Source organism: Orbicella faveolata, unplaced genomic scaffold (genome assembly GCF_042242905.1).
Source record: "Orbicella faveolata isolate gen_17 unplaced genomic scaffold, um_ofav_v1 contig_14, whole genome shotgun sequence".
Taxonomy (NCBI): Eukaryota; Metazoa; Cnidaria; class Anthozoa; order Scleractinia; family Merulinidae; genus Orbicella; species Orbicella faveolata.
Window position 1 is genome coordinate 19375001 of NW_028301541.1, and position 13348 is coordinate 19388348.

At 36.2% G+C, this 13348-nt stretch overlaps 1 protein-coding gene across 4 annotated transcripts in view; it reads right to left on the minus strand.

Moving 5' to 3' along the window:
• LOC110053787 (DNA repair endonuclease XPF-like) overlaps window positions 1-8482 on the minus strand; it is a 26205-nt gene extending 17723 nt beyond the window's left edge. For 3 of the 4 annotated variants that reach the window (XM_089286888.1, XM_089286886.1, XM_089286887.1), the window contains exons 1-12: window positions 8352-8482; window positions 8166-8277; window positions 7720-7799; window positions 6292-6414; window positions 6086-6143; window positions 5304-5416; window positions 4347-4386; window positions 3534-3647; window positions 2648-2740; window positions 2400-2455; window positions 1423-1476; window positions 1018-1087 (exon numbers count right to left, since the gene is read on the minus strand). In XM_089286888.1, coding sequence (XP_089143014.1) covers window positions 1018-1087; window positions 1423-1476; window positions 2400-2455; window positions 2648-2740; window positions 3534-3647; window positions 4347-4386; window positions 5304-5416; window positions 6086-6143; window positions 6292-6414; window positions 7720-7799; window positions 8166-8277; window positions 8352-8467 — 1029 coding nt within the window. In that variant the 5' untranslated portion in view covers window positions 8468-8482. Of the gene's footprint in view, window positions 1-1017; window positions 1088-1422; window positions 1477-2399; window positions 2456-2647; window positions 2741-3533; window positions 3648-4346; window positions 4387-5303; window positions 5417-6085; window positions 6144-6291; window positions 6415-7719; window positions 7817-8165; window positions 8278-8351 lie in introns of those variants that run through there. The other variant, XM_089286889.1, reaches the window with a different exon arrangement.
• Between the last annotated feature and the right edge of the window lie 4866 nt (window positions 8483-13348).

Here is a 13348-nt window from a genome sequence, read left to right on the forward strand (position 1 = left end):
TACAAATAAAGAATGGATCTTAGATGACTAGTTCACTTGTATTAAAATTTCCTACATGTACATTACGTCAAGGTAAGGGTAAAGTCTGCATATGAGCCACGTGGCCCATCAGGCCAGAGTTTATCCCCGGTTTCTGAAGCAAGAAGCAACAAGAAGTATTTTTACTTCCCCCTGGATGGGATGCTGGTTACACTCCATTATTAAATTCGCTGGTATAATATTATAAACCTGGGTGGAGAGAGGACAGTGTGTTGCACAAGAAAACAAAACAATGTCCCCAGCCAGAACTTGAACCCAGACCGCTCAAGCTGAAGGTGAGCGCACAAACCATGAGGCCACCGGGCCTCCAACATTGCGTCAATAATCTTTGAGATTTACAGATTTACTACTTATCATTGTAAATAGATCCAGCTTGTTGTTGTTGTTGTTGTTGTTGATCAGTGGTACAATATAATGGCACATAGGCTGCTGTTTATATTGCATGTTTCATTCTCTGTCATTTAGTCTATATGTTAATTGGTTTGTTTATTTATTTGTTTGATTATAATGCACTGGCATAAGTTTTGTAACTGTTACAGCTATCAGGGAGATTTCAGCACCTAGCATGAATTAGCATCAGAAACATGTCATGATCTGACAATGACACAAGTCATTTTCAACCTGAAATCTGCCTTTGGGCAATACTGCATGCATTCAAAATCCTATATTTATAAAACAGGTGCTCTGGAAATGTTGCCATGTTAAGCATACATGTAACACTTTGTATGCTATGTTATGGGCCCAGAGTGGTTTTCAAAGCAGTAGGACTTCAGCTAATCCAAGATTAAATTTGCATCCAATTTTTAAAGCTGCACTTGGCTTTGAAAAGTGCTTTTGAACAAGAAAAACTAAGACCTCCATCAATGTTAAATTCCAGATAAGCACTGAGTGTCTTTTGAACTGCCAGACCCTCAAGGCGCCATGCCAAGGTGAAAATTATTCACAATATACATTGTTTGCTAAGAAAAAGGATCTTACCACGAACAGGGAATCTGCCGCATCCATAAACATCCACAGAGAATGATTCTTGACATCACGCTGACTGGCCCTAACAAAAGGTCATTTACCAGTATAAGTTAAAAATCATTTTAAATGTTGCATACATGCATGTACATTCTATAAATCATTCAAAAGTAAATTTGGAAACTTGTGATTCAATAAATGGCAAGCTCTGCAAATTAACTCGATTTGGCAAGCACACTTTACTCTAACACTAATATTTAGTTAATAGCCTCTCTCAACCATTAAAATTTTTTTGAATAATTCTTCAATCAATGTAAGTTACTTTCTACTTTCACTTCACTTTTACAATGCCATAGGCACCTAAGCTCCAATATTTCAACTGACTTAGAGTTAAACATTACAATATTGATCAAGGCCTACCTCAAAGATTCCAGAAAGTTGTAAAATGTCACACAGTCGTATTGTGTAAGATACCTGCAACAAAAGCATTTCAAATGGCTATGCATGATTGAAACACTTAAACCAGTTTTCACAACATAACCTACAATGCACAGTACACATTATCTGCAACGTCCTTCCTTATTTCATAATTATTTGAATGTTTTTTTTTAATTAATGTTATAAGGCATAAAATTGATTCCTTTTACAAACCCACACCATTAAGAGATTATTTCACTGAATAAGTTTTCTGATATTAACTAAGAGATTGGCTTGCAAGGAAATTGACCGCAGACTACATTCTTCTTGATTGAACTTCAAAATGATCAACCATTACGTCCTTGCCTGTTAGGGAAACACAGAGTGTGTGCCATTACACATTGATTCTAAATAGGACACATCTCGGATAAAGATCATGTTTATAGAAATCATTTCAAGTGGTTTAATTCTAGAGACTTAGGAAGTGACTGGAGATGACTGCTACAGAAAAATATTAGTGTAGACAGTACTCGGGGGGGGGGGGGGGGAGGGACTTCCATATTAAAAGGTTGGGGATGCATATCAAAGAATTTGAATTTAACTCCAAAAGGAGGCCAATCATGCTACATGTAGCAGATTGAACTCAATAGACCGATGGAAATTGAGCCTAAAAACGTAAATAACAGTGTTTCTTTTATAGTTATAATTATTATTTCTTTTATTGATTAATTAATTAATTTTCCAAATGATACTTTAATTGACAGCTAAAAAATAGTGGCATTCTATCATCAACAACCAGAGGCCAGAATCCTTGATTTTTACCCCTAAGCAAGATGTGACCTTCTTCCTCTCTCCACCCCTCCCTCTCCCCCGCACCCCCTTTCCTCAGGGGAAAGTACCTGTCTGCCTTATACAGGGCCAATACAAAGTTGCTGGAATAACTTAAATGGCAGTTTCAACACACTATTGACTATACTTACAGTAAAATTAGCCTCAAAGCTTTAAGATCAACAACCAACTGTTTCGTCTTATGTCCCTAGAAATACATGTAGATAAATGCAACGTTATAGAATGATGGAAAGGGCTACTGGTAGCAGAAACAACTTGATGACTAGAATCAAAGCTGTGTAATGGCTATAAAGCACTACAGCCACATAAATAAAGACCTCTGTAAGAAAGTTATACATAAATAAAACTGACTTGTATGGTAATTAAATGGGCATCTTACCAGCTGATGCCAGACAGGATTAAGCTGAAATCTCAGGATCTTGTCAAACGACTTGCTGATACTGTTCTCCACAGTGAGGTCATCTGTATCAAGCTACACATATGGTATAATGCACAACAAGAAAAAGACGTCTGAATTATGTAACCTAACAAAGTTATATTTAGATCTACATCAACTAATGTCACTTAAAAATGCGAACACATTTGGGGCGAGTCTCAGCCCCCAGCCGCTTGCGGGACCCTCACTGGTGACAAAACAAAAAATGTGAAGCCATTTACATGTTACAGTAGTATCTGAGGTAATGATCCCACAAGCAGCTGCAAGATGAGTGATGTGGTGAATACGTGCAATACTTAAGTTGTCACGACTGCCTGTACTTAGTTCCATTTTTCTCTTGACTAGTATGTTCAGTTACTACATGTAGCTACTCCCCGTAGATGAGATTGTGATCCATCATTGGCTTCCCCCCACCCACCCAGGACATTTTTGAAGGTTTCCCTAACGGTTTGTTCAATGTGTTCATTAACAATCTGGGGGGAGAGAGATACTGTAAGGGTGTTATGATCTTTCCTAAGAACCCAACGCAATGACCCCAGCCTAGGAGTGACCCTTGACAGTTCTACTACATGTACATCTCGCAGATCTAACAGTCGAACCCCAATAATGGACACCCATCTAAGCCTGAGGACATGTCTTATTCAAGTGAGCATTTCAACATGGTTGCAGTCACATCTAAATTTACATGTAAGTGGGCGGACACTGTACTTCTGAAGTTGCCTGCTTATAAGAAGTTTGACTGTACATGCACTTTAAAAGTCCTACACCTTAGTTGGTACTAAATATTTCATTAATTAATAATAATAATAATAAATTCCTTGAAACTCACTGTTGGGTTTGCTCTCTTCAGTTCTTTCAGACAGGTGTCAATCAAATCAAGAACAGCTGTTTGGATGGCTAGCATGGATGGTGTTAGGTGGAGGTGAAGCTCAATGACCTCTGGCTTAAAATATTAAAAACAACAACTTTACAAAATGTACAACATTACTGCGACAAAGGTAATTATAGGAAGACAAAACCTTTCAAATCATCACACAAGAATTTCTTTAGTTAAACTACTGTAATTACTGTACATATAAATTAAAATATAATTATTATATAAAATTATTCATCATTTATTACATTGAAGATGTATTTTCTTCTCCTCACATGGGAAATCATCCAATACAACAAACCCAAAAATAATGCTCTGAATTATTTAATACAGTTCTTTGTAAGATGTTTCATTTATTTCACTCAATGTGATTCGTGCATTCACGTTATTTCAGTTGATATTAACTTCACATGCATCAAGACATTAATATTTCATACCCTAATATAAATAGACAGCAGGGCTCTCTTTAAGGGTTACAAGTGTTACGGGTGAGTATGCTTGATATGTCTTTGATGTCACGGGTGAAATTACCTTTTGTTGGTACAATTCACCCACAAAATAACATGTTTGTTATGGGTGTGAAGCTCAAGGCTACAGGTGACTCAGAAGTTATTGACAGCTCTGGACAGTTGTAAAGTTGTTTCTTGGACCTTTAGTAGGTGTTTACTTAGTAGTTGCCGCCTCTCTGACAGATCAAGTTAGTTGTTCAATTGACTAGTCAGCATTTTAAAACATGTAGTTCTATATTACTTTGTACATGTTAAGTACCTTGTGCTTTTCCAGAAATGATGACACTGTTGCATGAAATCTAAATTTAAACATAACAAACACTTCATTGCTCACTGAGATCTACTGGAAGCTTCGTCAAATAAAATTATTGCAAAATGGATTGTGTAAAAACAGCATGTACTCAGTACTAATCAATCAGAATGTAAAATCCACCCTGGATTTTATTATATACCATTGCACCTTGACTATGTCTCGGGTTTGCATAACTTTGGAGAATTCTCCCAACCCCCCAAGTGTTTAGACTAGGCTAAGTAAACACAGAAAAGGTGCTCTATTGCTTTTATAAAATAATTCTCAAAAATACATGCGAATCTAAAACGTCACTACCATGTTAACATGGCCTCATCTAAATACACCCATCGACCAATGAGAGCATGCGTAGTAACTCAGTTACTTTATAAAAATCAATTTTAACCTTGGAAGAAACCAGAGAAAGAGAATATAACTTTCAATTCTTGAATTTATCATGTACAGTATGGTGCATAAGGCTGTAAGAGATTAAGGGTAAGGCCACTGAAGTTCACTCACATTATTTGGTTACTCAGCCTACATCTACATGTATCCAGTATTGCTATATATCTACTAGCGTTCTATCACGCATGCCGTTCTCTGATTGACTACGCTACTCACTATCTATTTTGGATAAATAATGAGTAGCGTTAAGCAGTGTGCTCTTGTTAACAAAATGATGGCTGCTTCCTGGCATTTTCAAGGTGTCTGTGAAGAGGATTTAGGTAATGTTTTGAATGACTAGTAGATTTACATGTATACTAAAACAACTAGATTGTTCGCTCTCGATTTCTATGCGTGATAGTTGACGAGGGCACAGCCCCAGTCAACTATCACATGATAGAAATCTTGAGCTCATAATCTAATTGTTTAATCAAAAATATCATCATGCAATGGAGTGTGGCTGTTTACTGCCTTGTTGCATACCTGGGCCAGAGGTAGAGTTTTCTAACAAACAAGTTCTTCATCACTTTCTCCACTTGAAAGAAACCAGTAGTAAAAGCCTGAGGATTATCTGAAAAGGCTTTGATGAAACCATTCTACAAAAGATTAAATAAATCATAACTTTACATAAATAAAGAGGGGTTTTTCAAGCAGGTAGCATCAACCAACATCAATAAACACACTATAACAGATCATACTTGATCAGTTTTATTTCTCTCCTTACCCTTCCCCCTCTAAACGATTGCTAGGTTCACATGCAAGGACTGTTCAGTTGATACAAATAGTTATCAAGGATATTCAAAACAATTTATATAATAATCATATGCAAAATATTTCCTTGGGGGATTGGGAGTATCATTATAAGTTATGCAAACCCTTAGATTCATCTCAGGTTTGCATAACTGTTAACAAGCCCCCTTGTGTTTAAACGAGGCTATGAAAACACAGACTACTGCTTACATTTTAAATGGAATGCAGGGCCTTTAATGTAGCCTTTTATATTACAGGGTCTACCTACCCATTATAAGCTCTTTATAGAGGCTGAAAGCATGACTCATAAATCAGCAAAGTAAAGATGCTTAACTTCAGTTTGTAAAAGAATGATATCAATTTATTAATAATTTGTACCCAACCAACAAGTTTCGTGGTAGGTAATAACCTTGCAAAATTAAACTAAACATTGCATGTAATTTGTATGTGAAAATTTTGGTAAAACAATGATATCAATTTATTAATAATTTATTAATGATATTATTTCATTGTACCTTGTTGTTTTCTCTGTAGAGTCGTAATATAAAAGCCTCTTGGCAAGATTCAATGATTCTATCAATTGGAACAAATAGAGAAATCAATGAATCCTGTTCTTGACATGCAACAGTCAAACATAGTACAAACTCGTACAGACAGTAGTTTAGTGACTAGATATAGTACAAGTTTAATCCTGGTGCATACCAAGAAAGAATTCACATACTTATGAGCACGATAAACAACAATTCCTGTCACCAGATGAATTGGCAGCTTCTTGGTCAGCATATCCACCACCAAGATTCTTGATGTGACGAACAGCACACCTCCACTAAGGTAAACAGACTCTCTGCAACAAGAACCAACAATTTATCATTCTCTTACAGTACTATCAAAATGCTGGGAGAACACACCATGTGGTCAAAGCAATGAACAGAGCAGTCCAAGTTCAAGACTGGTTGTCCTGTGTAGACTTTTAAGCAAGGCACTTGTAAGCATGTATATCAGACTGACTCAGAGTACTTCATTGCTACATGTATCTCTCTCCAAAAAAATTTGGGTTTCCAGCAAATTACATGTACTGATGTTGTGGTTCAATTTTACCCTTCTCTTGTGAATCATCGTTCCTGTCAATCCAGTGCCATCTAGTTGGAGAAATACATTGGCCCGGGAGAACCACATAAATTCCCATTCCCTATCTAGATTAGCCGTGTGGCCAGCAAGGTCGCTCTGATAGTGTAGTGGTGATCACACCAGACCGGTAATCAAGGGGACATGGGTTCAAATCCCGCTCAGGGCATAAAAAGTGTTTCTTCCAATGAAAATGTCATTCAGAAGTTGTGCATCCTTGGTTCCTTCATTAACTTCATATATATACATGTGTATGACAATGAAATATCAACATAAAACAAAGTTAAATACCAGAATGTGCCAAGGGTAGAAATGAAACACAACATTTAAAGAGGCAAAAATCTGACAAAATCTGACTGCATTTGTTAAAAACCTACGATAAACTAGCATCCAATTAAGCCTGGGAGCAGCTGAATAAATGTTCTTCTCACCAATATTGCCGGCAATATAATCTAACATTTACTAAATGTAGACATGTTGAGAAACAGGAAGCAACAAATAAAAAAAAAAATTTGAAACAATCCTGAATATTAGAAAGTAGAAAAAAATAAAGGCAAAAACTCTGGAAAGGTAGCTTATTACAATTTATACTTTGTGGCATTACTAGTATTTCTGGTGTAACAGTTTTCAATGGGCAGGTACATGTATGTTTTGCAGGTTGCAGATTGTAGGTTGAAAAATCAATTTTGAAGTCCGAGTGAGTCTACTTAGCACTTTGGTTAGCCTGAATAGCACTCTGGTTAGTCTAAATTAGCCTAAGTTCCTTGCAGTTTATACTGGGGTTTATTCAACTTCAACACAAATAAACAAATCATTTCACCGTGCAACATGCAACCTCAGCAATCTGCAAAATATACCTGCCAATTTCAAGTAGGTTCCATTTCTCAAATTGCCAAATTTTGGGAACATGCCCCATTGATTCTGCAACCACAAGGCACCAGCCACCCCCTCCCCCCTTGAAAAATCCTGTATCTGCCCCTGGAGGCACTGGAAACTATTAATAAATGAATGCTTGCAAATATACCTCTCAGATGAACTGAATTCAGTGGTGATCACTTTAGGCAATGGAACATCTGAAGATTTTAGTTCATCAAGTATATAGTCCTGAAAAGAAATCCACTCTTAAATTTAAAACAGGGATCAAATCTTCAATAAAAACACTGAATTATTCATGACTTTATTTCTTAGCCGGTATATTTGAAATGACATCCTTATTCTATATCACTAAGATAACAGAGTACAACAACAGGTTTCTCTGCCAAGTGCATGACCAAAACCAATGAGGGGGAAGGGTGGGGGTACTCCCTTATCACGGCTATATAGGCATGTGTACCCCAAAGGACATGCCCGGGGGGAATGCACAGGTGGGGGAGGTGGGTTGAGGCAGAACTCCTGCTAGCTGCTGTTGTGCTTTAAAAACTCAAAACAACCGCTTGAATACATCTCAAACGAAAGGAAGATGACACCTACTTCTTCTTGATCTGTTGTGTTGATAACTAGGACTAAAGAAATCGATGACGGATCGCTTGTAACACAGTGGATCTTCAGAAAGTTTGTGACCACTCTCTCTATGCTCAACCCCCTATAAACCAGAATCAGCCAAAATTGAAGTGAAAACAAATAGTAGATAGATCGCTCGATTGCTTATTCACTTACTTAGCGGTGACAAACAAGCCATCGTCATCCATAAGCTCGAGAAACATCGCGTTTTCGTATTCAGAAAGTGCCGCCATTTTAAAGAGTGTCTTTGCAAAAATTACCGCTGACCTCATCCAAATTAGTCCCAGGAGCGCTCGACCCTGAACTAAAGGCGCTCCTATTGCCTATAAAATGTTTAAGCAAGCAACCGGAACGATGATCCCGCTGGTATACGTTGGATCAATAGTAATCTAATCGGCTTCACATATAAAATGAAGAATACAAAAGCAAAAACTGACACAACATAGGATGACTTTTTGAAGGTGTACTATATTTCGGCTGGCCAAACCGGCCTTCTTCAGGTACAATCGAAATTTTTACATTGGGACACGTTTTTACGTAGCCGATATTTACGTAATACCGGAAATACGTAAAAGTAATTGACAGTGTAAATAGTTTTAAAAAATTTCAACACAAATAAAGAAAAAATTCTGAAAACTACACGGTCGGAGATGGAAGCAGAAGGGGAAGAACAAACCAATCAAAATGCTCAAATCCGGTCGTTTTTTTATTTATTTATTTTTTGTAATTATTTTTATTTTTTTATTTATTTATTTATTTTTTATTGCACATATAATACAGTACAATATGACACACAGCTTAACTATACTTAAACATACTTCTAATAATACTTTACTTACAGATACCGATTTACAGTATGTTGCTTACATTAGATTAGTTACAATAAATTACATTACTAAACGTGCACTATATACACGTAAATTACTTACAATACATTACTCACCGAAAACTACTTACAATACGTTACATGCAATAGAGTAAGAAAAAAAGAAAAGAAAAAAAGAAGATGCTCGAGGGATTCAACTTTCTTCTTACAAAAATTGCATAAAGGTGAAACAATTGTTATAACTCTGAAAAGCATTTCATTTGTAAATATGATATCATTCAAAAGCTTATATTGAAATTCCCGCAGCTTTGTCTCTATTGTGAAAACAAATGGCAAGGAATAGATCTTTGTTCATTCTACCGCTAGCTCGGGATATTTATTTTGCAGTTTCTTTTGGGCCGTCGATAAAACCAGGAACATGAAACATTCCGGAACATCCCGGAACATCGAATAATTATCATAATTACTCAAAAAAATATGTAAAATAAAATTTTAAAAAATTAAATCAAACAAAAATAAACTGGTATCAGCTCGGAAAATAGAAACAAAACAAAAACATAAAAAAAGGAAAAAAGAAAGAAAAATGAAAGTGACTGCAATGGGTGAAGGTTAGCAGCTAAGAAGAGTAATCCATTCCTCCCAGTCGTTCACCGTCAGTTTAATCACGTGACTGTCCTTTATTCCCAGATTTCGTTCTTCACAGAAAACTAAGGCGGCGGCGTTCGAACTCCTTAATCAGACCTAAACGTATGGGTACACGAGTGTGATTTCTTTATTCAATTAATTACGTCAATACAAAGATATGCGTATACACCATTTCTCATGAAGAGATAGTTTCTCCATGAGATAGAAATAGAAACTCTTCGGCATCGAGTTTCTTGTCTAAACTAGTTCGGACTGCTCGACCTCTGATGACAGTGTAAATAAATACAAACACAAAATTTAAAAACATTTGGCGACGCGCGCGCTGTCTTGCGGGGTCGCTGGACAAAACTTTATTGTCTCTAGAAGTCTTAGTCTTAGTCTTAGTGGGTCATAGTGCCAGGCGTTCCTAGTGGAGCGGTGCGAAAACTGGGGATGATGAATAGCAACATGAAGATGGAATAGGGACAAAACTATGAATACTGACTTAACAAGCAACTGTATGATACTCAGACAAACACCTCAGATGTTGAAGAAATCAGGGATCAAAAAAGGAGACGTAATGAATTACCTGGCATTCATCGTCAGAATCGTTCATGTTTGTCTTGAAAAACAGAGTGCTGAAAAGCGACGTGACGCAATTGGCTGGAGAGAAGGGGAGCCTGCACTCATTGTGGTCAGTTGAATGAATACCCAACGCTCCCTACCCCTCTGCTACCGACTCCCCTATCCCCAATAATATCTTTTCATATTTCAAGCTGATATCAGTTTATTTTGGTTTATTTTGGTTTTAAAAATTTAATTTTACATATTTTTCGCATAATTATGATAATTATTCGGTGTTCCGGGATGTTCCGGAATGTTCCATGTTCCTGGTTTTATCAATGGCCTTTCTTTTGGGCAGTCGGAGGCCGCTTTGCTTTTTGAATTTTAATTCTTTATAAAGTAGCTTTAATGTAATGTTTAGGATATCAACTCACTCTGACAAAAATAATACCATTTAGTGTTTGAAGGGCAGAATGTTGTTGATTCTGCTTGAAGAGATGTCTCCAGTCTGGTGGAATTGTTTCGACAATACTCATAAATTTAAAACGCTGGATTGGGGATAAATTTGCTTGCAATATCTTTGAGCTTTAGAAAAAATTGCCTGTTTCACATATCGAATCTCCAATTTTGACCACACCTAGCGAAAGTAAAGGTTCATCAAAAATTGACTCATTCCGTATGACTATGTTCTTATTATTCCAAATGATATGATTGATAACATCTTCGTAACTGTTAATAGTTGCGGACGTCAACTCTGACCACGGGTAGAGACATTCCGTAAAGAAAGCTGGAATATAAATCGGTAATTTACGAATATCAAAGTTGCAAGAGGGGATAAGTTTCCCGCCCACTCCTCGTAGAAAGTCGTCTAAATAACCTTCCAAGAATGTTCGTTTTCATCGAAGTATTTCTTAAGAGCAACTACTCTTTGTGCTCATGCCATTGAATCGACGTCTAACATTTTGAGTCCTCTGTTCTCAATATCATTCATAATCCCAGAGCGTTTAATTTTATCGTTACCTCTCCAAATAAATCCATAGATCAGTTTATTTTTTCCCTTATGAGATCTTTAGAAATTGCGATTAATGCCGCTTTGCTTATAAATTTCGGAGTAACGAAAGTTTGTACAATTTGAATTTTTCCTACTAATTAGGTTAGACCTCAGCTCCGCCACATATTTAGAGCTTTTTTTTTTTTGCTGTTGTTGTTGTTGTTTTTTGTTTTGTTTTTTTGTTTTTTTGTTGATTTTTTTAACAGATTTGAAATTTGAATCAAATTAGCTTTCATTCTTAATGGATTGTGATAGTCAAAATAAACACCTAATATTTTCATAGTTGACCGAGCTGTATGTGTAAATTCAGTCTGTTCAAGGTGCTGTCGTCCAATTGCGAATAATTCTGTATTGTCTTTATTTACCTTTAAACCAGAATACTTCGAAAAAATTTCTACCCACCTAAAAAGATGTAAATAAGAGAGCTTATCTTTTAAAAAACAAGTCATGTCAGTGAATGCTGTTAGTTTAATTTCTTCATTATTGATTGTTATCCCTCTTAAGTTGTGATCTTGCCTAATTTAACACGCGAGAATTTCTAGGGCCAAGACAAATAACAAAGGTGACAAAGGATCACCTTGACGAACCCCACGATGTATACAAAAAAGGTTAGTAGTAAGACCGTTGTTTATAATGCAGCTTCATATCCGTATAAAAAGTTTTTATCCGCTGTATAAAATACGGTCCAAAGTTGAAGTTTTCCAACGCTTTAAAAAGAAAATTGTGATTCAGCGAATTAAATGCTTTTTCAAAATCAATGCAAAATACCATATCTATTTGTTATTTCTGCAAATTTTAAAATTTCATCAATTGTGCGCACTGCGTCGAAAACCGACCTTCCTTTCACAAAGCCATTTTGATTGTAGTGAATAATTTCCGAAAGAAACCGTTCCGGTCTCTTAGCTAGAGCTTTTGATGCTATCTTTACATCAACGTTAATTAACGAGATAGGACGCCAATTTTTGATAAACCGTCAATCTTCAACCTTCTTTTCCAAGAGAATTATCAATACTTGTTTTTGAGAAATGGACAATTGGCCGTGACGTGAGAGAATTCTAAAACATGCTACACGATGTTTCTCTAAAAGATGCCAAAATCCTTGATAGAATATAATTCGGAGGTCAATCTGTCGTTTCCTGGTGTTTTGATTTTCTTGAAGGATTTTAATGCGTCAAAGAGTTCAACTCGATGAAGTTCTTTGTCTAATATTTTTTTTCTGCTCAAAAGATAACTTCTTATTATTTATACCACTAAGAAAAATATTCACAGAATCTTCGCCCAGAGTAGACGGGGATTTTTCATATAGAGCGTGGCACAGGAATTTTGGATCATTTTCACTATTTCATTCGGGTTTGTTATATGATTATTTTCATCAACACATATTTTTGTCATGCTACTCTTTCTTTTTCTTATTTTCTAAATTCAAGAAGTATTTGTTACTCTTTTCTCCCTGCTCATACCAATTCACCCTTGATCTAATAATTTTTCCTTGAGTTATATATTCTTAATGGCGATCAGATTCTGCTTGAAGAATTTCAAGGTCATTCAAGTTATCAGCTGTTGGATATTCATCGCATTTGTTTTTGCTTTCTTTTAATCTTTTCTCTAGACTCATTTGTTTTGCTCTTCTTTCTTTCGCTTTTCTTTTGCTATACACAATCGTTTCGTATCGAATTTTGCATTTTAAATAATCCCACAGAACTCGTGGGTCTTGGATTTCTTTACATTCCTCGATCCACTCTTTACACATTCCCTTTATTTTAGGGACATAATTCTCATCCTCTAGAAGGCTAGCATTTAATTTCCAAAAAGAGGGTCCGTATAGACTACGGAATAGATGACCCAGCCCTTAAGATACCGGCGAACTTTCATGCTGGTCAGAAGTTTAGCTAAACAAACAAACAAACAAACACAACGTTTATGAATTAGAGAATTGAAGGGAGGTCCAACGGGTAACTTTAGTAAATAACAAGGCCCAAGAGTGTACTCAGTATGTTTTTTTTTTTTCTTGGTGAGGTGGGGGGGGGGGGGGCGTTTTGGTCAGAAATATGGTATCGATTTTGGCCATTTTGGTCTTAAATAGGAAAT